General features: G+C 38.1%; 4 protein-coding genes and 1 non-coding gene across 9 annotated transcripts; 2 read left to right on the top strand and 3 right to left on the bottom strand.

The window, feature by feature from the left end:
• Positions 1 to 463: 463 nt before the first annotated feature.
• LOC111263958 (uncharacterized) lies at positions 464 to 1,344 on the bottom strand. The gene is made up of 2 exons (XR_015312497.1): positions 1,039 to 1,344; positions 464 to 643 (listed from the first exon to the last, which is right to left on the bottom strand). It is a non-coding gene; the product is annotated as an uncharacterized LOC111263958 (transcript).
• A 367-nt stretch (positions 1,345 to 1,711) lies between these two features.
• Positions 1,712 to 5,198, bottom strand: mRpL19 (mitochondrial ribosomal protein L19). Its single transcript, XM_022839497.2, has 5 exons — positions 4,948 to 5,198; positions 4,319 to 4,432; positions 3,925 to 4,077; positions 3,335 to 3,480; positions 1,712 to 2,866 (listed from the first exon to the last, which is right to left on the bottom strand). Exons 1-5 carry the CDS (start codon positions 5,163 to 5,165, stop codon positions 2,637 to 2,639), a joined length of 861 nt encoding a protein of 286 aa, XP_022695232.1. The 5' UTR covers positions 5,166 to 5,198; the 3' UTR covers positions 1,712 to 2,636.
• A 35-nt stretch (positions 5,199 to 5,233) lies between these two features.
• LOC111263955 (protein FAM50 homolog) lies at positions 5,234 to 9,268 on the top strand. 2 transcript variants are annotated; one of them, XM_022839494.2, is made up of 5 exons: positions 5,234 to 5,390; positions 5,996 to 6,245; positions 6,422 to 6,547; positions 6,925 to 7,545; positions 7,727 to 9,268. In XM_022839494.2, exons 2-5 carry the CDS (start codon positions 6,030 to 6,032, stop codon positions 7,967 to 7,969), a joined length of 1,206 nt encoding a protein of 401 aa, XP_022695229.1. In that variant the 5' UTR covers positions 5,234 to 5,390; positions 5,996 to 6,029; the 3' UTR covers positions 7,970 to 9,268. The 2 variants fall into 2 exon arrangements, with proteins under 2 accessions (XP_022695229.1, XP_022695228.2); XM_022839493.2 differs by having other exon boundaries at positions 5,941 to 6,245.
• Positions 9,269 to 12,682: 3,414 nt separating this feature from the next.
• Positions 12,683 to 16,545, bottom strand: Afg3l2 (AFG3 like matrix AAA peptidase subunit 2). 2 transcript variants are annotated; one of them, XM_022839500.2, is made up of 4 exons: positions 14,639 to 16,545; positions 14,060 to 14,236; positions 13,549 to 13,779; positions 12,683 to 13,177 (listed from the first exon to the last, which is right to left on the bottom strand). In XM_022839500.2, the coding sequence occupies exons 1-4, from the start codon at positions 16,406 to 16,408 to the stop codon at positions 12,884 to 12,886; spliced, it is 2,472 nt and encodes an 823-aa protein (XP_022695235.1). In that variant the 5' UTR covers positions 16,409 to 16,545; the 3' UTR covers positions 12,683 to 12,883. The 2 variants fall into 2 exon arrangements, with proteins under 2 accessions (XP_022695235.1, XP_022695236.1); XM_022839501.2 differs by having other exon boundaries at positions 13,549 to 13,767; positions 14,639 to 16,544.
• A 544-nt stretch (positions 16,546 to 17,089) lies between these two features.
• On the top strand, positions 17,090 to 26,363 carry LOC111263962 (WD repeat-containing protein 3). 3 transcript variants are annotated; one of them, XM_086969881.1, is made up of 11 exons: positions 17,090 to 17,107; positions 17,946 to 18,204; positions 18,428 to 18,592; positions 19,042 to 19,148; positions 20,525 to 20,674; positions 21,239 to 21,500; positions 22,107 to 22,319; positions 23,702 to 23,920; positions 24,052 to 24,385; positions 24,621 to 25,617; positions 25,988 to 26,363. In XM_086969881.1, exons 2-11 carry the CDS (start codon positions 18,018 to 18,020, stop codon positions 26,177 to 26,179), a joined length of 2,826 nt encoding a protein of 941 aa, XP_086826007.1. In that variant the 5' UTR covers positions 17,090 to 17,107; positions 17,946 to 18,017; the 3' UTR covers positions 26,180 to 26,363. The 3 variants fall into 3 exon arrangements, with proteins under 3 accessions (XP_086826007.1, XP_022695237.1, XP_022695238.1); XM_022839502.2 differs by having other exon boundaries at positions 17,106 to 17,267; XM_022839503.2 differs by lacking the exon at positions 17,090 to 17,107 and adding an exon at positions 17,621 to 17,636.
• Positions 26,364 to 26,371: the final 8 nt, after the last annotated feature.

Here is a 26,371-nt window from a genome sequence, read left to right as displayed (position 1 = left end):
CGGAAGAAAAGGCATGAAAATGATTACTTGTCACGTGTTGGATTCTGGGAAACAAGCTAATGTGGACCCAGATACACAATGCAGATACCCAAAATGGAGCTTCTATTTTGTTATGAAGTACATATTTCGAGAGCTATCAAGAAAGCCTAAACCGTATCATCGCTGATATCGATTTGGCCGAGAGCACTGCACCACCTTCAACATCTACGCCCTACCGTTCCATCGCAAACAGAAACGTTTTTTGAACCAAAAAAAAAAGCTATAAACTAAGAAATGTGAAAAGTATCAGCAATGTAAAATGAATAATTTTTCGAGTCGATAAAACAAAGAAGACAAACTAATTTGCATCATTTCTGAAATTAGGTACTTCGAAATAGTGCAGTGGCAGTTGCAATGACAGAAACCAATAGAAAATAAAGCATACAGCGAAAAATAACACTGCTAGTCATGGCAGAAAACGCACTTGTATTTACTATAGAGTTCCGGATCCTTTTCTATATCCACTATTTGAAACTCCACATGGGGTAAAAAATCCGCAATTTCAAGTTTCGCCTTCTCACAAAGAGGACAGACGTCCTTTGTAAACAACGTCAACACGGGCTTCTTGGGGGCACCATGGTCACTTTTGTGAGAGTTGCTACTTCTGAAATTAAATCAGTGTGTTTAATCCTTTGTAAGTACTCAACTTTTACGCACAAATTTTTCATGCACAGTAGCTAGTTATGCCTCTTATATCGGCATCGTTATGTCTGTCAGAACACTAACTACAATGAAAAACATAGCTGATCCAGTGCCACATGTTCGAAAGCTTTTCAATAAAACCTCTACAGAAAACTAAAAACACCAAACATACTATGCTTTGCAACAAGCGAGAAATACTAAAACTTAAACCTAAACTAATTTCCTCTATTGGTATAAGCTAACTTATCTTTGAGAAGGTAGCATTTTTTGAAGCAACCAGCAATCTAACAGTACACAGACAAGTTACATCATTTTGAGCTTATTTCTGTTCGCTAATTTAGTTGCAAGCTTACTTACAAGCATCTTTGCCACCACAAATAAAATCTCGAGGACGCTCTTTTAGCAATTACTTGCATTCTACCTTAAAAACGTGCTTACTTAACTTATTAATTATTAATATTAAGAAAATATGTCTAAGCGCAGTCTTTTCGACAGCGCTCATGGCAGCGGCAGGAAATCAGCTGATTGTAGTTTACACATTACAGCGAAGCGCAAGCGGCGTCGTATTTGCGCGACAAGGCACCACTATAAACATCGATAAGGTCGCACTACTTGTACGAGAAAAAATAGTTTTTCTTGTAATTACAATAATAGTGATCTGATTATTTTCATTATAGTGCTGTCGATCTTCAAACACGAATTATGACATATTAAGCATTTTGACTAAGGAATTTTTATTGGAATTTACCAAAAACTGTTATTAGAACCAAACGAATATCTTCTCATTACGTAAAGAGGTATTAAACAGCGATCACCATAGGTCAAATTTAGCTAGTTCTTCGCTCACGCATTTAGCCTTAACATACTATTTTGTCATACTATTTTGAAATACACAGAAGAAAAACGCAAAAATTATCTAAGGCAATATATACTTTATCTAAGCTAAGTGATGTATCGTATTTATAAAATTTAACAGATTAGACACTTTTCGGAGAAAACCCTCTGCATACGTACTAAATACAACAGTAAATATACCAACACATTTATTTTCATTTATTCACATTTATATGTTATTTTCAGCTGTTCAAAGGTCATTCTAAATTTGTAACGAATCGGTATGTAATAGGTTTTAACAAATATGCTAAGTTCTCGGTAGAAAAAAAGATACCTAGGCCACTATATATATATATATAACAGAAAACCTCTACATTGAGATTGAAAACGCGGATATTTTTTAATTGGTTGTCTTAGCCTTTCATCTTGTATCACTCAAAGATATTTCCTTCATCATAACCATTCAACTTTTCTATCTAATATCGACCTTTAAACGGCATCACTTCTATTAGGATGCATCTAGAACATACAAAAATTTCCATCGCCGAAGACTCGAAGCTTAATGATACGCGTACCACTATCTTAGCGGAGCGTCAGCCAAATGTAGCCAAAAATGATTTGCGTAATATCTTTGAACATATTGTGTCTAGCCAATTACGAAAAGTAACTGGCTACATCGACAGTCCGATTGCCGAGATCGACGTGCACATTTGCCCGAGACCTTACCTCGAAATCATTTCGCCTATTTTTAAACCAATCGTAAGCTTGTTCTGATAATAATGCAATAAAGGTGCGCAAGAAAGACAGCGCACATGATAGTTCTACAGAGCAAATCGCATGCATGTCTAAATTTTTTTCTTGTTTTAACATAAGGTCTGTGCCTTATCGTGTATATATATATTCAAACAACAGGAAAAATCGCGCACTAGTCCAAATTTATTTATAAAAGGCTGCTAAATATTCGCATTTACAGTATATTAAAACCAAGTACAAGGTAAAATAATCTACTGAACCTATTTTTCTATACAGTAGTCGTCTTGGCCGACACCAAATTACATTGTGTTTATTTGAGACTTTTCTTAGCTTCAACCTCCTAGTAAGTTCTGCACGCGTTACAGAACCTAGGTCTGCGACAAGCCCTGCGTCTCCAGTAGCTTTCTTCTTCGGTTTCTTTTGTGCTGCTCCTCAACCGTTCTTCGGTGTTGTTCTACTTCATTCCAGACAACAGCCTGGTCTTCGATAGATATTTGCGAGCGATAATCCTTCATCAAGTCATATTTCTCCCAAGGTTTGGAAATTTCCACACCTCTTTTAGCGCGCTTTTCAGGTATGTCGAATGGTATAATTATGCCTTAAAATATTGTTGGAAAACCAGTTCCAAAATCAAGAGAAATTTTATGCAATGAATGGTATTTTGTAGGGTGTTAATTAAATAACTGAAATAGCTGCTAAATTCAATTTTGGTACTTAAACAGTTATATATTATTTCGGACGGTTGCCTTTTACGAATATGAAAGGAAGTTTGCCTACGTTTTACCACTTTACGAGTCCATTAGTTTAGGTGACAAACACGTTACTACTACACTATCACAAATACACGGATATTCATTATCTACTCTATGTATAGTCGGGTCTACTTACGATGTTTGTCTGCTTGCGGACGATGTAACATGCTATTGTCCCATTTCGCGTATTATATATTATATTGTTTCTCTGCCATTCTGTTATTTATTTTTAATATCATATTTAGATAGATTACGCACTTGACTGAAAAACATTTAAACGTCGGATGGGAATAGACAGATGATTAGCTTTGTACCTTTAAGCTCTTTGCGCTCCCATTTTTGCGTCCAGGGCAAAGGCTTCATAATGACCTTCGTTTCATCGATCGGTACAGGCCTTCCTTCCGAATGCTGTTCGGGCTCCATGTCCCATGGCACCATCGAGTACTCTGGGAGTGCATCTCTGATAATCGACAACAATAACAATAGTATGAAAGCGAATACCGTTAATCAAACAATAATAATTCATTATGATAAAGAGAACACTTGATAGGATAAAAATGCCGCTAAAGAACAAAGTAACAACAGTCTTACTCATATAGTGCATACTGAGGTATGCATAAATGGTTTGCTCCCTTTAGAGTTTTGCATTCAATTTTTGCGCGTTTACTTCGAGATGTACATTATCTCAAGTGCGCTTAAAGAAACTAAGTACAGTGAGAAGTACCTAGCTACGTTCATCGGCAGAACTTATTATCACACACTATAGCGGACGAATTATGTTTGAATAATGCATAGCACCCTTTCATTACGTAAAGTGTTACATGGTCAACTGGACTTTACCATTCATGGGAGTAAGCCTTACTCTATAGCCTACTGATATTATACGTTTTTCTTCACTACTTACCTAAGATATAAAAGATTTTTGTCAAGTCGCTTCTGCAGCCGAAGCACCTGTATTTCAAGTATTATTGGCGAATAGAGATCGTACATGAGCTCGACTCCCTCATTTTCAACGATGTTTCGTAACGTCACACGGTGACGCAATCCGTGGCCTTCTCTGCAGAAAATTTAATATATTTGGTACGCATTTACTGTAAAGAAGCTCTATACGAAAGTAAAGCTTTTTCTCTGTCTAAAAGTTTTTGTTTTATAGAACTTTGAATTTTGAACTTTGATTGAATGACTTGAAAGATACTGACGAGCTGACCTGACGAACACTAATTTTCGAGAAGTTATTAAAAACTTTGAAAATACCAAAAAGTATGCGAGACGGATATTTAAAAACGATAATAGACTACCTTTTAATACAGATTCCAACAAACTTGTTCTTTTTTCCAGGCGCATTTTTGTCGGTGACCATAATAGACATAAATGTGCCTACATAAAACTCGGGAATATCCAGCACGCTACGCCTGTAATACATCAGATAACCAGTTAGAATTTGCCTAAATTTTTACGCTCGATCTTTAGTATAGAAAAAGTATATGAAAACACGATTGCGAATAGAATGTATTGAAATTGAGCAACAAGTGAAAATTCATTTAAAGAAGGAATGAATTAGACGACTCAAAAAAAAACTCTTACTGAAAATGTTTTCAAGTTATAGAAAACTATTTTATATTAAATGTGATGTATTATCCAATGCTTCGGCTAACAGACATCGCGGCGTTTAAAAAAACATAGCAAAAAGATAGCAACATGGCTTTATAAATATGCTTCTAATTTAATGTTAAGTCCTTGGACAGACTATGATGACTTTACATAAGTACATAAATATATATTGCTGTATGGAAGGTTAACATATATACCCATCCATTCGTGTTATTTTTCAAGTTAAGCCAGTAAAACGTGTTGCATCGAGCTTAGTGCACTACCATACGTTAAGCTTATTCAACTCGTTCAATAAGAAAAGATTTGGCCTATGAACCTTTTCAGCATATCCTTACGTTCCAGGCTTTCGGCTAAAGAATGTCGGTGCTCGATATTAGGGTCTGGTAGCAGATCAGGGTACATTTCACCATAGTCAAGCAACTTTTGCAAGTGGGGCGGAAGTGATCGAGCGCCTCCCGCCAGCGAACGAGCTGATGTGGAGGTACGTAATGCGCGCACCCCTGAATTTAGCGCATGTCTTAAGACCGAGGCCATGCTAACCGGCCGTGCGAAAACAATTTGTGTTTTATTTTGATTACTACCAATAGCAGACGACTCTGGGAGATTGAAGTTGTTGTTGTTGTTGAATGAAAATCAGCAGCGTTGCAGACAAAACTCATGTTGAAAATAGAACAATCAAGATTTTTATAGTCGTTAATCTCAATCTGCTTTTTGGAAAGTTTAGAAGATACTATAGCAGCGACGACAAATCTTCACGAAGTATGTTTGTATCCCCTCTTTTTTTGCCATGAGTTACATGTTTTGCAGTGTGTTATGAATCGATCGCTTATCTATGAGTGAATTTGCGCTATGAGATTCTAGAACAAACTTAGCTGAGTTAACAAGATATTAGCTATTACGTTTTATGTCGAAAGCTAACCTTACACAAATTACCTAATGGGTTTGGCTAGAAGTTGGATCTAAAGGCAGCTCTCCTCAGTAATAGAAAGCTGCATTTCTGCAAAACTGTCTGTTTTTCCGGTTTGGATTTTCAATTTTGCATTGCTACTCCGTTTTTTTTTTATTAGAAAATCAAAAAACTGAATAATAATATAAAATATGAAAGTATTTTTCGGCTATAGCTTTACCCCTTACGATTCGTGGCAGCCCGAAACTCACAGTTGTGTAGTAATTTAGTATTCTTGTAACTAGGTAAAATGCACAACATTATGCGTCTTTATATATTAGTGCTATCTAATTCAAACACATTATTTGAGAAGATTCAGATTTGCTTTATATAGGACATAACTAACTATAATATCTGCTGCAGTAAAACTGCTATTCCAGTTCATTTACCAGCTCGTTTATTGTGCCCATTATTCAAGTAATTTGAGGACATCCTGCAGTGAAAGAGTGAAAATGGCACAGTATAAAGGTGCGGCCAGTGAGGCTGGTCGAGCGATGCAAATCCTTAAACGTCGTGAACGGCAAAAGGAAGAAGTTGAGCTGAAACGACAGAAAATCGAGCAAGAAATGCGTGTTTCAATGGGTGACAAATTTTCATCGCACTTTGATGCCGTCGAGGCGCAAATTAAAAGCGCAACCGTCGGTTTGGTCACACTTAATGAAATGAAGGTTTGTTGCAAATTTTTTTTTCGATAAACAAAAGTGTCGTTCTTGTTCTCGTGCACTATTTTCTATGTAGTAAAAGTTCTTTTACTCCAAGGCATTTTTCGCTGGCAAAATTCTGCATACGGGTTAGTACACATCTACCCAGAGCTGTTACATGTATTCGCGTATCTGCTCTGCAGGCAAAGCAACAGGACGCAGTGAAGGAGCGCGAGAAACGTTTAGCACAAAAGGAAAAGGAGAAGCTGGAAGAAAAACAGCGTGCCGAAGACCAAAAGAAGGCACAAAAGGAGAAGCAAAAAAAAGCAGTATGTATTGTGTTAATAACCTTGTTGCGTTTATTTAAAATCCCGCAAGGTTAAGTATCAATTAGATGTTTTCTCCTCAACGACTATTTATTATTTTTATAGATCACTTTGCCTTTACCTCTATAATAACATTTTTGTAGTCCTTTCATGGAAGTGCGGATGTCGTCCCTGCATGAATTGATTCGCGCGGACTTATACGAGTGCTAAATGACGGAGATTTGTCTTAATCGGCGACAGGTTTGAGTAGATGTCGGTGACTGAGATCTTGTTACCTTTGCTGGGACCACTTAGTAGATATACAAAGCGTTTGGCTATAGCTAAAACCAATGGCATTTTTTCATATTTGGTTGTACTATGCTTTCACATCTGTCCGACAGATTCAAGCGCTGTCATTCAATCTCGACGAAGACGACGAAGTAGAGGAGGAGAACGGCGAAGTTTATGACAAATGCAAATCAGATGGCGCTAGTAAATGTTTCCCAGGCGCTAGCCGCAGTCCAGAGAACTCAAGTTCTTCAGCTGCCGGTATCTCGGTAACCAATGTCAACGGGAGTAACCAGAGTAGTGGTGATGATAGTCATGATAATGATGCTGGCCTTAAAGATTCAAGACTAAACAAAGAGTCAAAGGTTTTAATTACAGAGATTAAAGTGAAGAAAAACCCAGACGTCGATACTTCTTTTTTGCCTGATCGCGAACGCGAGGAAAAGGAGCGAATGATTCGCGAAGAGCTACGCCAGGAATGGAAAGACAGACAGCGAGCTCTTAAAGAAGAGAACATCCAGATCACGTTCAGTTACTGGGATGGCTCGGGGCATCGTCGTGTGGTCGACATGAAAAAGGGCAATTCAATTTACCAGTTCTTACAACGATGTCTCGACTCACTCCGTAAGGAATTTTACGAACTGCGAGTTGTTTCCGCAGACCAACTTATGTACATTAAGGAGGATTTAATCATACCGCACCACTACACATTTTATGACTTCATCGTGACCAAAGTAAGTAAATCGCACAGAAGGATTTTTTAGGGCGCATTTTATAGTAGTTAAAATTTTTGTCTGATGAAAATTGCAAGGCTGAAAACAAGGTTATTTCAGCTGCATGTTCGTAGTTAAATTTAAAATAGAAACAAGGTATCTGTGTACCATTACAACTAACTAGTTTTTTCTCTTTATTTAGGCTCGAGGAAAGTCGGGTCCTTTATTTGCGTTCGATGCTAATGAAGATATTCGTATGACATCGGATGCATCGAAAGAAAAAGAAGAAAGTCACGCGGGAAAAGTTTTGTTACGAAGTTGGTATGAACGGAATAAGCACATATTTCCTGCCTCGCGATGGGAGCCTTACGACCCAACAAAGTGCTATGACAAATACACGATCAAGGACAAGAAAAAGAACAAAGACGGCAATGAAAAGGATTAAAAAATGCCGGTGTCTTAAGACCTATAAACTTTTTCAGATATCTACAGATGGTACCACAGGCTAGAAAATCTGAAGTAACCAGTTGATTAACCTAGCTTCAGTTGGCCGACTGCAAGAGAGTAACAAGCTTATAATACCTCGTTTAAATAGATTCTACAGCTGTATCGATTACAGAAAGCGATAACGAATAGATGCACAAAATATTCTCAGGACAAATAGATATTCGAGAATGTCTCCGAGGGCTGATTCGTAGAAGAAAGGACAAAACAAATACCTTGGGTGGCATCAATCATTGTTTCATCTAATAGGATATATTTAGAGGCGAACATGTCGATGAGTAAAGAAAGGTATTATATATTTTACGCCGAGTTGAGAAAACAGAAGTAATCTGCTCAAAATTACTAAACGTAATAATTTAAGTTCCTGAGTTTCTGACCTAAAAATGTGTATATAAGAAAAAATATAAATGGGTTCAATTGACATTGATTTCGCTTAACATATTGGTTTTTTTGATAGGTTTCAAAACGTTTCGCTTTTTTTTAAGACTGGTAGCTTGAAGACTGTTGTGATACACTAATTTGTTTGAGAGGAAGCATACTATATATATAGAATATATATATATATAACAAAAAGCCTACTACTATATTATACGTACACTATACATATATATATGTGTGTCGGTACAATATAGTAGTAGGCTTTTCGTTGAGCATATTCTGGAGAGATACTATAGTGACATATAATAGTAAATTATATTTCGCGTATCGGCACCCGATAACAATGATTTAGTTAGACTCTAGTGATTATCCCATTTAATAAGGCACATACCTGTTGTACACTTGTACATTAGAAATATTTGTAACTTAGGCAAATGCCGACGAAGGTTATGAAAATCTGTTGTACGTTTATTAACATACCTCGATCACTGGTTATTATATTATATAAGATATATTAGTATATTATAAGAAAACAGGTAATAAGTTAAGATAGATACTTGAATTAATGTCAACTTTTCGAATTAATTGGACATTGATTTATCGGAACTCCATAAAAATAACCCTTTATAGTATGGTTTATGAAAAATATCTAGGATAAAGGTATCAGCGTAACTATGTGAATATTCTCGTGTATATGTAAAATAACTCGCACAATTAGATAACAACTCTTTCAGGCACAGATATATAAAACGGCCTGTACTGATTGCCTGTCAGTAAAAGTGCGATTGTGTAAATTGTAAATAAATATGATATATCAGTAAATCTGCAACGGTCGAAAATATTAGCGGTTTTTCAACAATAATTTGTATTCTTTGTAGTTATAATAGTTTTTTTGTGGTAGTGATTTATTATTGCTGTTATAATTTTTTAATATATATGAAGTCAAGTGGAATCAACAACTTAAAGGTAGACAACAACGACGATATGACAGAGAATTTGAATAATTTTCGTCCTCGGCATTACGCTGCGTTAATCGTCCAATATCCACTTCAGTGTCTTCAACAAGACTATCGTATTTCATCTTCAGTTGCTGTCCCACATGGCCATTAGTGGTCGTCACTGTATCGTATGATTTCCTGTTGTTGCCCAGACAATTCGACAGAAAATCGGCAAAAAGAGACAAGACCAATGCCATATATATCAGCGTCGCATTTCGCTGAGCACTTTGTTCATTCGAAGTACGAACAAGCTATCAACGGATCTACATTGTACTTTTGGGGAAGTTCTTTTTTGTAAATCATTAGCCGTGAAAAAAATTGGGACGGCTAAAAAAAAGTACAAGTGTAGTAGGCACGGTGAAGAGGAAATCCTTCTCAGTCTCATTTACATCAACGCATAGTCTTTATATCCAGTTGACATAAGGAAAACGTGTAAAAGCGTTTGCAATGGCAACGATGGTTTGTACATAATGATTAGATTGGACGATTAGATATGATGCCGTTGTAGGTGACCAATCGCGTTCTATGTGATGATGGAAAAGGCATCAAAGGCAAGGACCAGAGGTGCAGAATGGTAACCAGAACGACTTCGATATTGTAATAAAGCTTCTGCATGTTTATGTAGTCACGGTTCTATTCGGGTAGCATATTCGAATATAGGGCACCTCCTTGCTAACCGTATGATCGACCACGGAGTTGGGCATTCAGTGGATTAAACTTGTGAAGAGAACAGTATACTATGGACAAGTGCTGTTAACACAGAACGAAAATCGTAGGAGACGACAGTCAACGTATACAGATTACGTTCTAGTTAGAGCCGTTGTGGGGTGCACACTTACTCGTTTGCTCGTGATTTATGGCGATGACGAAGTGGAACGTAGAGTAGTGTATATTCTGTATGTTAGTGTCCTTTTCTTAAAATAATTAAAACATTTTTTGTTGCCGTATGAAGCCACTCTTTCATCTAAAAAACGCTTATTGATGCATGCTTTGGTAGATATAATATATTATAGTTCTTTTTGGTATAATAAATAGCATAGCGTAACGTTAGCAGAAATAGTTATAGAAATAGAAATAGAGTGAGCCCAAGCCTACCGGAAACATCTAGCCCTCTCAGTTTTCAAGTTCCGTTATATGGGCAATGCCAGATACATTGCTGGCTCTCGTGACGGGCTGTGCCGCAGCGCGGGCGATTGCCATTGACGACAGCCATCCGTTAAACTATACTGAATCGCAGGATGCGGGCGTACCCGACTGCTGGAATAGAATGCCAACATGCTTCGGAAATGTGTCCCGGTATGTGAAACGGTGTTTATTGATTGATCAATATTTTAATTTAATAGTGCCTATGTTCTGCTTTGGATCTTCGTAGACATATGAATTTTTCTCTTTTAAAACAATCTTCTTTCGTTTTCAGTAAACGGATAAAAAAATTATTAGCGCATTATATAGTAAGCCAGGCAACGTTTTTATAACAGTATATATATACAAAATCATTAGTCAACCTGGGAATGACAACAAGGTGACATCTTCAAAGAAATACATTTACCCCAATTTGATTTTATTTTTTTGGTTAGCTTATTTTTTGGTGTCCCTTACGTAGAATAATGAAGTGGCCTTAGTAGAAAATGTTGTAATTGAAAAGGGAGATGAGTCATGCTCCATACACCAGTAATGTATGTTAGGCAACTGATGTAAGCGTTCCACTAGATGTACTACCAGTAGTTTCGCACCAGTTGGGCAGTCTTTGTTTACTTTAGGATTTTTAGGTTTTAGCTCGTGAAAAGGAAGATTAAATTAGCCGTCCTCATTTCAATAACCTGGTCATTCGGTCATAAAAGACAGGTTATTCATATAAACAATATTAATAGCGATCTTCTATTTTAGCTTAAAGCGAACTCACGACAACATGAACTTAGATCAGATTCAAGCTTATATAATTAAATAACGGATCTTTCAATTCATTTTTTAATAAAAAAAAAAGCTAGTTTTGAAAACGATAAACATTATAGGAGGTGACAATTCCGATCAACATGTTCGCGCTTACAAAGGACACTTTTTTCAATCATAGTTTCACACTTTGTATTATGTAGCTTCACACATTTCCAAAAAGATGCTTAATTCGGGGAGAAAGTCACATGCGATATATACAAAACACGGAAATCTGTAGATTTTTTACCTGTAGACATTTATCGTTGTACTGCAGAAGTCGGACAAGAATGTTACGTCGTTCCCAAACATCACGCGAGTCTTACTCACCAGTACTTCACGCAGCTGTCGTGTTTTATTTTCAAGCGCCAGCTAATTGTTGGCCCTGCAGGTAACGATGTTTCTTAGGCAAAACGGCTGGTAGATTGAATGCGAAATTAAAACAAGTTAAATTATGCGTTGGCAATGTGCACACCATGTATTAAATGACCTCCAATAGTTCTTGAAAATCATGGTGCATGACGGAATCAATTATTTGAGCGTGTAGCACGCGCCCAAATGCACCGATAATTTGTTACACATCAGTCCAATCAATTCAGCTGCTGATGTACCCACTCAAGAGCGAAAAGCGCGATACTTTATTTAACTTAAATTCAACTGAATGCTAAGTTCTAGTTTTCTTCAGTGCTGCGCTATATACCAGTGCTTGCTCTATATAGTGTGCAGTATTGTATACGAAATAAAAGGTTTATCTACTCGCTTGAGTATTCGGAATAGTTGGGAGCTGAATCATGTGATTACAATATACTTAAACGAACTGCATGCCATCTGAGACTAAATCAATCCTTTTTAAGACAATGTCATTGAACCTGTTGACGGAAGTTCTGAAATCTGAAACATGTTTATGTGCGTAACGTATAACAAAGATATATATTTCGTGTGAATTTATACCCAGGTAGCATACTTCTACGCACGCACTTTAAGTAAGAATTAATACGATTCAAAACATAAAAAAGCCTCTGCAGTAACAAAGAGGGTATTCACCTCAAGGGACCGAGTTCTCCCGATTTTTCTACCTCATCACTTTTAACAAAATTGCGTTGTGTATCTAACAAAAATATCACAGTCCGAGTTGTTCTTCCCACTTTGTCAACTAGTCGTTTTTGCTTTAGAAAATAAGCATTTTCCATAAATATTGTGTGGTTGTAAAGAACGTGGAAGATTACGCATACAGACTTCTTTGCTTACGTCAAATGGCAGAAACCCGATGAATCTTAGCGAAAAATAAATTTCGAAACAGCTCTAATACCTATAGTGCTTTCAGTCTCAAATAAAACACATATTCAAGGTGCTATTGTTTAAATATACTTATAAGAAACAGTTTATTTTTTTGATACATCACCATCCAGAAAGCCACTTGCCACTCTCGCATCTACCCGCATCAGTACATAACTGCGTCTTTTCGCAACAACTTACAATGCAACATCATAATTCCTCATTATAATTATTTACGTTAAGTTAAAATCCCAATTGCTACAAATAACTCAGTTCTACGATTGACTCTTGTCCCCTCCCTGTTTTTTTTTATCTGTTAATTTTTTTGAATCCGCTTGCGTATTACTTTCGGCCGCATTTTGGCCAAGCTTTATCTCGGCACCCTTTGCATTGTCCTGGGGCTTGTTCCAATTCTCGAGGCCCTTCGGTAACGTGGTGTCTTCCTCAAACGAACCGGTTCCCGCAACGAACTCCTCGTACGTAGACTTCTCTGGGAAAGGCCGCTTTCCGAGAAGTTCAATCATGTCCTCACGATTTAAGATCTCCTTGGCAAGGAGCCGCTGAGCCACCTAGAACAAATATATAGGATGAATGATTAGACAGATCCCAACAGACAAGTATATAGCACGTTATATCAAACCCAGCTAGATAGTAATAGCAAGCAGGACGTTTTAGTTGACTTGACGGGTTTGTGCCTCAGTTACTATTTTAGACAAATGTAGATTTAATGCATGCTTGGTTCGACTATAATTTTAGATTAAAAGCAGTATAGCTATTCTCAATGAATTATAGCTGAACCTATGCTTTGCTGGACTTGAGGATCTATGTAAAAATCAGTCAAGCATTATCATCGATGTATAGATTATCAGTATAATGTCTTGTCCTTACATAAATAGAACACATTATGATTCTCAGTAGATAATCTGATTTGGTAAATCACCTTTTCGACATCAGCTTTGTGCTTGGTAAGTAGTTCCATTGTCGTGTCGTAGGCTCGTTTGACAAGAATCCGAACCTCGGAGTCAATAAGTTGCGCCGTCTCTTCAGAGTAAGGTTTTTCCAGAACCATGTCTCCAGACTGAGGCATTTCAAACGATAGATTACCAACCTTGGGATTCATACCAAACTGGACTACCTGGGCGTAGGCACTCTTTGTCACCTGGAGATTGTGCTATGGGATTAGAACAGAATCTTGAGGGAACTCTACAAACGATGTATCAGGAGCAGACGAATCAACCCAGAAAGTCCATATATCGAAAGAATTGGAAATATCTATGCAGGTATCACAGTAATTAAAACAGTGTTGTACACAAGTCATGTACTTTTTGTCGATATCATAGTAAAGTTAGAGGAATATACTATAGTATACAAATTGTACGATTCATAATTGATATTTATTGAGAGAGCTTTATATAAGGTTTATTGTGTATTTCACGTTGTTTAATTTTAACCTTCTGGAGATCATCCTGAGCGCCAGTGGTGATCTTGTTGAAGAATATCTGCTCGCTGACGCGGCCACCGAGAGTCATGCACATACGGTCAAACAGCTGCTCTGTTGTGTAAAGGTACTGCTCTTTCGGTAGATACTGGGCATAGCCAAGTCCCTTACCGCGAGGGATTATTGAAACCTTGAAAAAAATAAATCAATCCACAAAAAAATATATAACAACCCCGAATCGGATATTGGCGCCAAGTCAAGATCGAACTCATCCTGAGAGCTGCAGATTCGCTGTCAGACAAATAAGACTATTTATCTCGAAACTCCTTCACAAATTGGCTTGCATTCGATTTGGTTTGATCGATTTACTTGATTTAATTTTCGACAACAGTCTGCATATGTAGAACATTTTAATTCCTCTAGAGCTTCAGTTAAAAAAAATTGTCAGAACTGACTTTAAATGTGTAATTAGTTATTGCAGTGAGCAGTAAATCGAACAGATTCATTAGAATCGGAGGTGCACTTACATATAAATGCTCATGCTTAGTTCTTGAAAAATTATGTAGAACAGCGAAAATAAAAAAATTATTACTTTAAGTAAAGGATCGGCGTGTTGTAGAAACCAGCCAGCCACAGCATGTCCAGCCTCGTGAAACGCGACCGTTTTCTTTTCATCGGGTTGCAGTACATTAGTTTTCTTCTCCATTCCGGCTACCACTCGTTCGATTGCCTGTTCAAAGTGCTTCATCTCAATACTCTCGGAAAGGTCACGCGCGGCGATCAGTGCGGCTTCATTGCAAACGTTAGCAATGTCCGCACCTGTGAAACCGGGAGTTAGAGCCGCCATTTTTCTTGATAGGTCGTTCTTGTCAAGATTCGTCTTTAGTTTCTGTAAGTGTACTTTAAAGATGCTGGCACGCCCCTTAATGTCTGGAGCGGAGACGAATATTTGTCGGTCAAACCTACCTGGACGCAGCAAAGCCTTATCTAAGATATCCATCCGATTGGTGGCTGCCAGAACAACGACATTTGTTGTCGTGTTGAAGCCGTCCATTTCGACTAGGAGTTGGTTTAGCGTATTCTCCTGCTCAGCATGTCCACCGAAGTTGCGTCCACTACGCTTTCGACCAACGGCGTCAATTTCATCAATGAACAATATGCATGGGGCGTTTTTCCGTGCCATGGCAAACATGTCACGAACTCGAGATGGGCCAACGCCGACGAACATTTCAAGAAACTCTGATCCGGACACAGACAGGAATGGCACATTAGCTTCACCGGCTGTGGCCTTCGCAAGAAGGGTTTTGCCGGTTCCGGGAGGACCGGTGAGCATTGCGCCTTTTGGGATCTTGGCACCAAGATCAATGTATTGCTGAGGGTTCTTCAAAAAGTTTACAAATTCCATAATTTCCAGCTTGGCTTCCTCACAGCCAGCCACATCCCGAAACTTTACTCCGATATCAGCTGGATTTATGAGCTTCGCTGTACTTTCACCAATGCCAAAGATGCCGCCGCGCGATTTGCCACCACTCATTATACCACCTATGCCGCGTCTCCATGACCATATAATGAAACCTAGTAAAAGTATGGTAGGTAAATGCGAGAACAGGCTCAGGCTGTCGAGTTCTTGTTTGTAGACTACAGGAACATGGTTCGATGGCTCAATGTTCATTTCCAGCTGCACGTTCTCCAAGTTACGCTCCAACGAATCAACTGAACCAATGGTAAACCAAAGAATACTCGAGTCAGCACTTGCGCCGGGCTGAAGTCGAACGCGCACCCATTTCTTGTTAATGACTTCAAGCTTCTCGACTAGTCCCCTAGCCAGATATTGCTGTATGAATTCCTTCCAACTGATCTCCTTGTAGCGCATTTCATTCATTGCCAGGAGGCTCACTAACGCCACTGCGCCAAAAAGGGCATACTGCATGAGTTTGTCGGAGCCCTCATCACCCGGTCGCTTGCTAAATGGATTTTTCTTCCCGTCTGGGCCGCCAGGTCCCGCCCCAAAAGGCCACGGTGGCTGGTTTTGACTTTTCTGCTGATTCGGATCAGATGCACGCGCATCATCCTTTTGCACCTCCTTGTCGGGTTGTAGTGGTTTCTGTGTTGCAAATAGATTTTGCCAGCGCCGAATTCCCGGTAAACTTGTAAAATTATACTTGGCTTCATTTAGAACGAGAGCTAACGGTGGTCGACTTTTGTAACCAAACTCTGAGGTCGCTTCTCCGCTCAAACGTCCGCGCGAGATGAAGCTACTACCCAGAGATATTGTTGCCGACGACCCCTTAGTTTTTCCGGCTAACAAGTGAAGCATGTGCCGTTCGATAGGTCGGGGAATTTGCAACAATCGGCAAGACATCTTCTTTCATTAACTTGCAATTACACGTCGAAAAAGCGCACGAATACTATGCACATTTTACAGGGATCATCCAGCCAAATGCTAACACATGCACTGGCTCTTACCTCTTATAATAACTGCATTGAAATTTGGTGTCTATGTTTACGTTCGCTCTCTGCTGCTCAGCGCACGAATCACTTTCAGCCGCCAGCGGTGTTTTCATTGAGGCGGACAGGAGGGTCTTTAGTTGATTCGTTTGCATAGCTTCTACATAACAGCTTACTTTTTTTAAACGACGCAACTTTTCTGCGAATAATGAGTAGCCATATTTTTTTCTGTTTGTTTGGTGTTGCGCACCGCAAATATTTGCTGAATTTGTAGAGAAATTACTGATATACACTGTGTTGATGGAATTGAAAGGAAGAACGTTTTGCATATCGTATCGTAATCTTCCAATTATATTACTGCCGAGTAAGGAACATATCATTTATTAAACCTATCTAACAAGTTAGTTACGAGCTGATTTTTTGCCAAAACACACACATTTAACATGTTTCGGCAGAAATCTTAATTAACTAGAAATTGTATGTAATTGTAAGCCATGTTATTTGACTTATGATGAGTGCAGTTTTGAAGACTCCCGCGGATCGATAAAGCAGACGCTCTAATAAAAATAAATAACATGGGTTCTATTATTATGTTTGTAGCACGTGCGTACCGGTATGTGTGTCATGAAATAAACTTCTGCAAAATTGAGTCAATTGGTGAACACACCCAACGTACTTTTGAAATTACTTAAATGTTGATCAGATTTAAACGAACCCCACGCTAGGAGAGTGGATAATGCATATGGGTTACGTGCATGTGTTCTGTGTTAAAGGTGCTTAAGACGTTAGCCATTTTCTGACTGTTAAACGTTTCACATTCGCTAATACTCCCGGGAGGCACATACCGATTGCACTAACCAGTAATAAATGTTGATAATAAAAAAATTATAATGATACGTTCAATCATACGGAACTCTACCTTCAAGTTCAGTGACGATCACTTTGAAATTGTCGACAATTCTGTGTTGTGATAATTCGTAGATTTATTGACATATGGTAGCCATATAGTTCAACTGTAGAAAAACTGATTTCAGAAAGTCGATAGAATGCAATTTACTTGCGTAATGCAGTCAGTCAGAATGCTGCAAAAGAAAGCCATTAGGTCCATTGGTGAACATGTCGTATTTTGCGTCGTTTAAAGGGTTTGTTTTGACTAACAAACGTACACGGATATACTACATAATATTCACAGAAGACAGGAAGGAAAGAAAATTAATGTGACTATGTGTAAATTAGCTTTTTGTGGAGGCCAATGTTTATTTTATGACGACATCATAATTGCACTGTATAGAAAAAAATTGTTCAGCATGTTCACTAGGTTTAAAAAATACCTGTGTGTCTACATTTGTTAATAATTTATTGTTATGCTTCTGATACTAGGACTTGAAGTATATGGAAATATTGCTACTTCTAACTGCTGTACATGTATTTTTTTTGTGCTTTACCTACAGTGCAAACAAAGGTGCGTTTAGGGCTCTAGTGCGTGAAAGATACAGCAACCCCCATAAGTGCTAGTTGTTACAATGGGTGTTACAACTCAGTACCTACGTTTTGTGGCCGGACCATCGTTTGGAGCAGTCAGTAACGCCGATGGTCACGCAATTTTTATACGAATCAAGTCGATGAAACACCGCTATGTTGCTGTGACAGTCTGTGAAGATGTCATCCTTTGGGATCTCAAAACAAAACAGAAGTTAACTGTTTGCAAAGGTATTTGGCATCTGAAACGAATTACGCGTTTCGAATACCCAAAAAGCAGTTATTGTCTGTAGGACAGCATCACTGAATTGTATTCATCAAGTGAAATCTTTACCTCTGATGGAGTCCTCTCTGTAACTGATCTTGAACAAACAGAATTTATTAATAGGCAGGTAATAAATATGATATTATTTGTCTACATGTTTGTTTTATTAATATTGACTTTCACATTTAGGTGATAAATCGGAGGCTGTACGTTTATGCGTTCTTAATGGAGGTCTCCTTGCGGTTGGTTACGCCGACGGGACAGTAAAAGTTTTCTCTTTTGAGGATGGCTCACTTCGAGTTGCCCTTCAAGGGCATAGGGCTGGAGTTACTTGTATGACGTTAGATCCTAGTGGTAAGCTGTTTTCTGTAAAAACTTAAATGTCGTTTCCATTTTATAAACGAGTAAATCATCTACCACAGACTGCCTTGTTGTCGCAACACTAAATAAAAGAAAATCATGCGTTGATAAATAAAATGATTAAAGACCATGGAACATTTTAATGCAGGTAGGTTTAAATTCTTATTAAATTAAATTATTAAATTTAAGAAAAACAACAAGGTACACAAAATGTAATAATAATATATTATTTTAATTTTAATAGTAGGCATTTAATACTTGCCGTGTTACATTTTTAACTTTTCTGGTCTATATGTGAAAGTTGTGTAATAAAATCTTTATACATCTCACATAGCCCCCAGATAGCGATTTTCCCACTGTATTTAAGTGCAGTACTCTCTCATTAACTTAATACCGATATTCATTTTTATTAACTCTTGAATCTTCCTATTTTTTTCAAATAGGAAGTAAATTGGTAACTGGTGCAAAGGACGGTGTTATCATTGTATGGGATATTGTTAACGAGAGTGGTCTTTATCGATTGAGAGGTCACAAAGGACCCATAACGCAGGTAACCAATACAATCTACTAAATCTCTTATTAAATCTAGTCTAAATACCTTAATACTGTAAGACATCAGTCTATATAATACATTCGCTTTAGCCAAACTTCAAGATAATGAGCGCATTAAATAAAAAAAATCCTGAAAATTCTCAAAACCAAGAATGGGGTTTTGTACGGAAAAAAAGTACTAAGAGCGAACAATGGCGTTTGGAAATTGATATGGTCCTCAAGATAAGCTAAACAAAATCCCCTTCATTGAGAATCTCTTCATTTTAAAGATAGTGAAGATTATTCCCTAAAGGCTATTATTTTCTCGAACCGAATGCGATGCTTTTCCTCCAGAAATAGAGGCTTTCATCATTGTCAAACGGCGAAAAGCATAGCTCTAAAAAAGTGTAATAAAATTTTGACAAGATAAACTTAATCAAAGAAATGAATTATCTAGTTGTCTAGAGTTCAGGGTATTGCGGTTGTAAGCTAAATGAATTTCGTTGAAGAACAATGAAAGTCAAGGTAAAGATATTGGTGAATATTGAAAATCAGAGCTTAATAACTGAAGCTCTGTTTCTCGAAAGGGAGTACGCCGGTGAAATCTATCGTTATAAGTATTAGGCAAGGATCCTTAACCGAAACAACAAGTGGTTACAATCACTGCCAAAGGGGTAAATACACCTCAAGACTTCAAACAGAGGAGGAAGCTGCTGTAGCCATGGAAGCTTTTCGTTCATTGAAGGTGTGGTCGAAGCAGGTCTCTTATTTATACCCAATCGTGCAGACTGTCTTTAGGGTACACTACACAAATTAAATGAATCTATATTAAGTCGATAAAGGGCGCATTGTCCGTGCTCTGTTTTGCTCAATAATTTCGTAACCATAGCAACCCGTTTCAAAAGGTACGATTTTTAATAATTGCGTCATTATCTGTTGTTTTTTTCCTGCTTAATTTTATCATTACTCTTCATTCCTTGAAAGAAATATTCAGTTATTGCCGTTGATTTTAACGCTAAACAATATTGTTCATAAATTGTTCTAGACACCCCAATAAAAGTTAAACGTTTCTGAGTCATGATTGAGGCCAAGCAAGGGTTGTCTATCATGATCTGTGGTTGTTTTTAAGGATGCTGCTTTAATAATTTATCGCGAATATCGCTTACGTATGTAAGAGCGTTGTTCTTTTGAATCGACTTGCTAGTCAGCTAATTTTATGTGCATTTTATTTCAGTATTTTTTTTTTACCTAGACTGAAGTTATTGTAAGTTCAGCCAAAAATTTTACAGAGTAATTTTACCAAATAGTATATATGATTCACTGTTGTGCCTTTTCGTTTTAGTTTTAATTTAAACGAAGACGGTAATTAAAAATTTGTGATTATATATCTTTTAGGTAAGTTTCTTATCTGAATCAGTCCTAGTATCATCATCAAAGGACTCGTTTATTAAGTTCTGGGATCTAGATACTCAGCATTGCTTCTATACACTTGTCGGCCACCGCGGCGAAGTTTGGGACTTTGTGGTCATCGATGGAAAATGGCTGGTTAGTACTACCTGCAAGACTCAATATAATATTTTATTACGTATTAGTTACGATATGTGTCAGCCTAATCTAAATCTTCTGTTGGAAGACTATTAAGAGGTCATCGCTTAGTCGCAGTAAAATATGTAGAAATGAATTTTTACTTGCACTTTTGTGGTCTTACTTGGCTTCACAGGAATATTGTGTAAGTTCTTTTTAATTCATTCTAACGTGCAAACTCTAGTTAGTCAAATATTAGCCGGTAAATGAAGTGAACACCTCGTACATGGGGTGTCCACTTGCACGTTATACTTTAACTAGCATGCGGTCACCTAACTAACTGCATAGAAAGTACATTATGTTGCAGCAAGTTTAGCAAAATCCAAATTTCAGGTCAAACCCATAAGTCGTGAAGAAAAGCGATTTTACTTTGTCAATCTAAAGCAATGCTTAACGACGACATCGAACGTTAAAAATCTAAATATTCTTCATTTAGGTGATTTCAGTGTTCATATATATATGTTTTTCCATAATAACGTGCCTCTTTTCTCTGTTGATATTTGTAATATTATATTATCTATTTAGGTTAGTGGAACATCGGCGCCGGAACTGACTGTGTGGCGCTTGTCATTTGTAAAGGCCGATGGTTCAGAAGGAAGAAATTATGAAGAAGTGAAAAAAACTAGAGCTGACGGATCATTTCAGCTCGAGAAAGATGATGAGGATACCCGAGGCGGAAACGAGTTATCAGATCAGAGAAAAAATGAGGATAACGAAGCAGGCGATACTGAAATAGCCTCTCCCCTCCGGTTGGCACGTTTAGGGACGATTCTTCGGCAAGGAAAAGGTACACTCGATTAAATTACTTGTGCAGATACTGTTTGAACCTACATGTTGGATGGTAAAATATTGAGATAAGTCTATTGGTAGTACTGATAGCCTTCGGGTCAATTTTCTCAAAGCGATTCTTCAAAGAGTAGTTGTCTTGTAGATCCAGAATATCAGGCTATTAGTGTACCTTTGTTCTTTTTAGATTCATTTGAGCTGCACAATAATTTATATGATATGTTGAAGCCTTCAAAATAGTATTACGTACAAAAGGTATACGATCGGTAATCTGCATGTTACTCTTAGTCGTCAATTATGTTTCGAGATACATTAGAACAATGAAAAACCTAAGATGCGGCTTTATATTTCATTATTCGACTGGATCATGTCTGAAGTCATTACGGGAATAGCGCTGTTAACACTGTATGAAGAAACGTACCGCAGGAAAGCATATTTTGGACCCATTTTGTGATGTGAAAGTTCCTTGCAAAGCATGAAAGTGCAATGCGTTTGCCATCAAATTTGATCCAGGCTGTAAGCAGTTTTTAAAATGCATTTTAAACAATGCATTTTGTAATTGAAGTTTTAATTTCGATTAACAAATAGTTCTGTGTCCATTCCGAAGGTCGAACATGCGGTCTGATTTTAGATAAACGTTCGTTTGTAATCGCTTGTTGGGGCCAAGATCATCAGGTTGAGATTTTCCGCATGCTCACCGAGGATGAGGTCCGCAAAAAGCACAGCAAAAGACTTAAGAAGGAACTCAAGCGGAAGGCTGAAGACGACGATGTCAAGGTCGAAAAAGAAATCTCTGTGAGGGATCTGGTGCGACGACTCAGTGAGTATATGATAATATTATTGTACATTTATTTACGTATTCTATCGATTTATTCTATGCCCTTTTATTTATAAGTTAAAAAAAGAAATTTGTTTTATTATTGCGGTAAGTCATTCACCTCAAGCTATTTAGTGTCCCAGATAGATTTGTTCATGTTTGTGATTCGTTCAAATTAATTTTTCTTGATGTAAAAATACAGTCAGAATATTGAGCCGTCATGTTTTTCAGAACATGGATAATATGTCTTATTCTGAATATGTAGAAACATATTTTTTCATGTCGCTGAAATTCAAACTGTTTTCAGTTTGTCACGTATCAAAGGTGGAGTGTGGATTTTTTATGAAATATGACGAACAAAACCATTTTCGATTTAAACTGTGACAACTGGTCCTGGAACCGTTTCTTACGTGTTAAGAGAGTTCGTATTAGGAACAAAAATATAATTGTTGTAAATTACAGCATAGCTAGAAAAAAATTAAAGTACGGCTAATAAAAGAATCTTGTTTACTTCCGTAGCAGTTTTTCGCCCGTATGTAATATGCCACACGTGTAAACATGGATGTTTTAAATTTACAGTCGATATCTTGAGTTTGATACCGCAAAGTTGACAGGCTTGATTCAAATCTTAAAATATGTAGTATGAACAGGGCTCAAGCGTATAACATCATCATAGTTTCGTCAGATTCATGATTTTCATTCGGGTAAAAAAGGCAGTAGACTTAAAGCGACACTAAAAGTTTATCTCTTATTTGTGCCATTGTGTTTTACCGAATGCTTTTGAAATGCTTGCGATCTTCTTCTTGAGAAGTCCGTACTTTGTGAGCATTGTAACAACTCCTATATAGTCAAAGGATCCGTACTGCAGACGCCGCTTTTAGAGCAAACTGAGGTGCTGCTGTGCGTTTTTCATATAATCAAACGAATAAAAAATTACATTTGCGAATAACTCAAGTTAGTAGAGTTGACGTGTGCTTATGTGATATAGTGGATGGCTCCTTGTAATAAGTTTGTTTCAAGTCCTTGGTGAACCCGTTCATGAGATATGAGTCATCTACTTTTGTATTTTCAAGCAAAGTATCATTTACATTTATTTTATGTGTTTTTTGGGCCACTAATCGACACAGCTCAGAAAGACACGCTGTCGTTCACCAGGGTGCCTCTGCGGACAGCGTGTTACATAAAACCTAAAGGACCCAGGCTAACTAGTAGGTACAGAGCAGCACCACAGAAACTCGCTCTGGCCTTCAAGACAGGCAGCTTAGCTTTTTATTTTTTATAGCTTATCAAGAACATGCTGTCACGGTTATTAGGATATCGTGTATTTAAAGGAAGAAAAGCAATATTTTTAGCACACATACAACTGGTTTAATAACAATCCGCAGACGTAATCTCATGCAAGGGAAAAGTGTCTACTGCCGACATCTTGGTCGAAAAATCTACATCCTCACTTCGTGCTCTTATCGGACTGAAAAGCAACGCCCTCGACATCATGGAGCTCTACTTTGAAGAGAAGAAGGAACCCGCCAAGGTGGTCGACAGCTTGCGTCATCTTGGACACCGGACAGATGTTCGTACCCTCTGTTTCACATCGGATAACGCTGGTTAGTTTTTCTGCTTTTGTGACAGATAGTATATTATTAGAAACCGTATTATTAAGGGGCTAAAAGTCGAAACTGTGTTTAAAGCTTTCGGTAGAATAATCAGTGTATAACATTGTCTCTTCTACTGCCAGGTATCATTTCGGCCTCTGGAGAGCAGTTGAAACTCTGGAGCGCACAGTCATTTCAATGTATTCGTTCGTTAGACTGTGAATACGCCTTAAGTTGTGGCCTGCTACGAGGAGATCGGCATGCCGTAGTCGCTACAAAGACGGGGAAAATTCAGTTGTTTGATCTGGTTACCGGCGAACTCACTGAAACAATCGACGCCCACCAAGGACCGTGTTGGTCATTATGCTTCACACCAGATAAAAAAGGTCTGGTGACTGGGGGAAGCGACAAAGTCGTTAAGTTCTGGGACGTCGAAATCAATAAGGAGGCTCGGAAATTCACCCTCAAGCTAATCAGGTATGTCACTCGTTTAAAGCATGTTGTATTTCTTTGAATGCGTTCTGTTCTTCTAGTCAGCTAAGCTACCCTGGCTACACCTATTTTTTGGAATATGTTGAGTGCAAACATACTATGAAAGTGTTTTACATCTTACTAAAGAATGTATATTTCGTGTTAAAGAGCTAAATTGGCTTTGAGCTCTTATAGACATGAAATGCAGCATCTGAGTAATAATAGTAGCCTCTGATTTCAGGTGTCTCGAAATGCCTGAAGAAATTCTCTGCTTGAAAATTTCTCCAAACGCGAAGCTCCTTGCTGTCTCCTTGGCGGACAATACCGTCAAGGTATTCTTCATGGACAGCTTGAAGTTCTTTTTGTCCTTGTATGGACACCAGTACCCTGTTCTGTGTATGGACATTTCGGACGATTCCAATCTGCTAATATCAGGCTCGTCGGATAGAAATGTGAAGATCTGGGGACTTGATTTTGGTGACTGCCATAAGTCACTATTCGCGCACTCAGACTCTGTCATGGGTGTCCAATTCCTGCCTAAGTCGCACCAGTTCTTTTCTGTAGGCAAAGACAAGATTGTAAAGCACTGGGATGCCGATAACTTCCAGCGTGTTCTCACACTCGAGGGTCATCAACGCGAGGTGTGGGCATTGGCAGTTAGCCCAAATGGCAAGCATGTTGTAACGGCAAGCCATGACAAAAGTATACGAATATGGGATAAAACAGAGGAACCGTTGGTTCTCGAGGAACAGCGGGAAATAGAACGCGAAGAAGAAGCTGAAAAGGAGTTAGACACTGAGGAAGCGGTAATTCCACGAGAGGGCGAAGAGGAAGTAGCCATGGCCGGCAAGAAAACTCTGGTCACAATAAAATGCGCAGAGAGGCTTCTCGAAGCCCTTGATGTGTTTGAAAAAGAGGCTGAGAAAGAAGCCGAAGCGAAAAAAGCTGGCACCAAACCAGCGGCGCCCCATGTTCTCCTTATGATACACCGAACAACGTGCCGTTTCCGCTATATCCTTGAAGAGATCAAGCGGATTACGGCTGCGGAAATGGAAGAGACTCTTATTGTGTTGCCCTTCGATCAGGTGCTGGCATTGTTAGAAATTCTTGTAGATCTAATTGAACGAGGTTGGGATGTTGAGTTAATGGCTAGAGCACTCTTCTTCTTAATTCGAATTCATTCAGGGCAGTTGCTTGTTACTGCATCTGCTGTGAAGATTATGGACAAGGCCCAGCGGGTACGTGCAAAATAAACTACTTATTATGGAGGTTACACTTAGTACGACTGTCACTCTTAGACCTATTGTTCTATTTAACAGACAGAGCCTGTATTAGATATCCGCTAATTAGGTGCATTAGATGTCAGTACACATATTATGTAAACATCCAACATTGATATTTTATATTTACACTGTACACATAAAGGGATTTTAGGTAAAAGTATTTTGATGTGCGGTTTGAAACATGTTTTATCTGCCAGAAGGGAAAAATCAGCTGAAATATTTATCCCTAGGTGACAAAGTTTAATGGTAGTTTAAAGTAAAAACATCTTTATTGTCTTTCTAACAGAGCTAGTAGACGATTTATCTAATTATTCTTGATTGGCAGGTGGTTCGGAGCCAAATGACGCAACTAGTAGATCTTGTGTCATTCAACCTTCAAGCGCTCTCGTTTGTTCAACGCGAAGCTGAAGAACATAGCGAGGAGAGCTTCTTTGCTGATGCTACAGCGCGGCTCAAAAAGAAAAAGAAGCGAGCGGATAAAGTACGCGACCAAACGGTCATCGTGTCTATTCCGTAGGGTGTCTTACTGCGGTATGAAATGGCCTAATGGAAAATTCAGTAAAAAGGGACGGACTGGTTGCGAGTATTTTTCTCCAGAAAAAAAGAAAGATACTTAATACTGGACATATAAATTAATTTGCCTTTATGTATTTGTACTTCAGGAGTTGCAAATAGACTGCAGACTACTGTACATAAGCAAACATGTGCA

Source organism: Varroa jacobsoni, unplaced genomic scaffold, assembly GCF_002532875.2.
Source record: "Varroa jacobsoni isolate VJ856 unplaced genomic scaffold, vjacob_1.0 scaffold_804, whole genome shotgun sequence".
Lineage (NCBI taxonomy): Eukaryota > Metazoa > Arthropoda > Arachnida > Mesostigmata > Varroidae > Varroa > Varroa jacobsoni.
This window is presented reverse-complemented; position numbering and strand designations above follow the sequence as displayed.

What these genes read in the sequence shown, in the direction of transcription:
- LOC111263955 (XM_022839493.2), top strand. Translation starts at nt 5,258, where the DNA reads ATGAAAATCAGCAGCGTTGCAGACAAAACTCATGTTGAAAATAGAACA. An exon ending in AGGAGAAGCAAAAAAAAGCA is followed by an intron (nt 6,548 to 6,924) that starts GTATGTATTGTG and finishes TCTGTCCGACAG; the next exon opens with ATTCAAGCGCTGTCATTCAA. An exon ending in ATGACTTCATCGTGACCAAA is followed by an intron (nt 7,546 to 7,726) that starts GTAAGTAAATCG and finishes CTCTTTATTTAG; the next exon opens with GCTCGAGGAAAGTCGGGTCC.
- LOC111263962 (XM_086969881.1), top strand. Translation starts at nt 18,018, where the DNA reads ATGGGTGTTACAACTCAGTACCTACGTTTTGTGGCCGGACCATCGTTT. An exon ending in ACAAAGGACCCATAACGCAG is followed by an intron (nt 19,149 to 20,524) that starts GTAACCAATACA and finishes TATATCTTTTAG; the next exon opens with GTAAGTTTCTTATCTGAATC. An exon ending in TTATGGACAAGGCCCAGCGG is followed by an intron (nt 25,618 to 25,987) that starts GTACGTGCAAAA and finishes CTTGATTGGCAG; the next exon opens with GTGGTTCGGAGCCAAATGAC.
- mRpL19 (XM_022839497.2), bottom strand. Translation starts at nt 5,165, where the DNA reads ATGGCCTCGGTCTTAAGACATGCGCTAAATTCAGGGGTGCGCGCATTA. An exon ending in CGTAAGGATATGCTGAAAAG is followed by an intron (nt 4,433 to 4,947) that starts GTTCATAGGCCA and finishes GATGTATTACAG; the next exon opens with GCGTAGCGTGCTGGATATTC. An exon ending in GTTGGAATCTGTATTAAAAG is followed by an intron (nt 4,078 to 4,318) that starts GTAGTCTATTAT and finishes AATTTTCTGCAG; the next exon opens with AGAAGGCCACGGATTGCGTC.
- Afg3l2 (XM_022839500.2), bottom strand. Translation starts at nt 16,408, where the DNA reads ATGTCTTGCCGATTGTTGCAAATTCCCCGACCTATCGAACGGCACATG. An exon ending in CTCAGGATGATCTCCAGAAG is followed by an intron (nt 13,780 to 14,059) that starts GTTAAAATTAAA and finishes CTAATCCCATAG; the next exon opens with CACAATCTCCAGGTGACAAA. An exon ending in ACAAAGCTGATGTCGAAAAG is followed by an intron (nt 13,178 to 13,548) that starts GTGATTTACCAA and finishes TATTTGTTCTAG; the next exon opens with GTGGCTCAGCGGCTCCTTGC.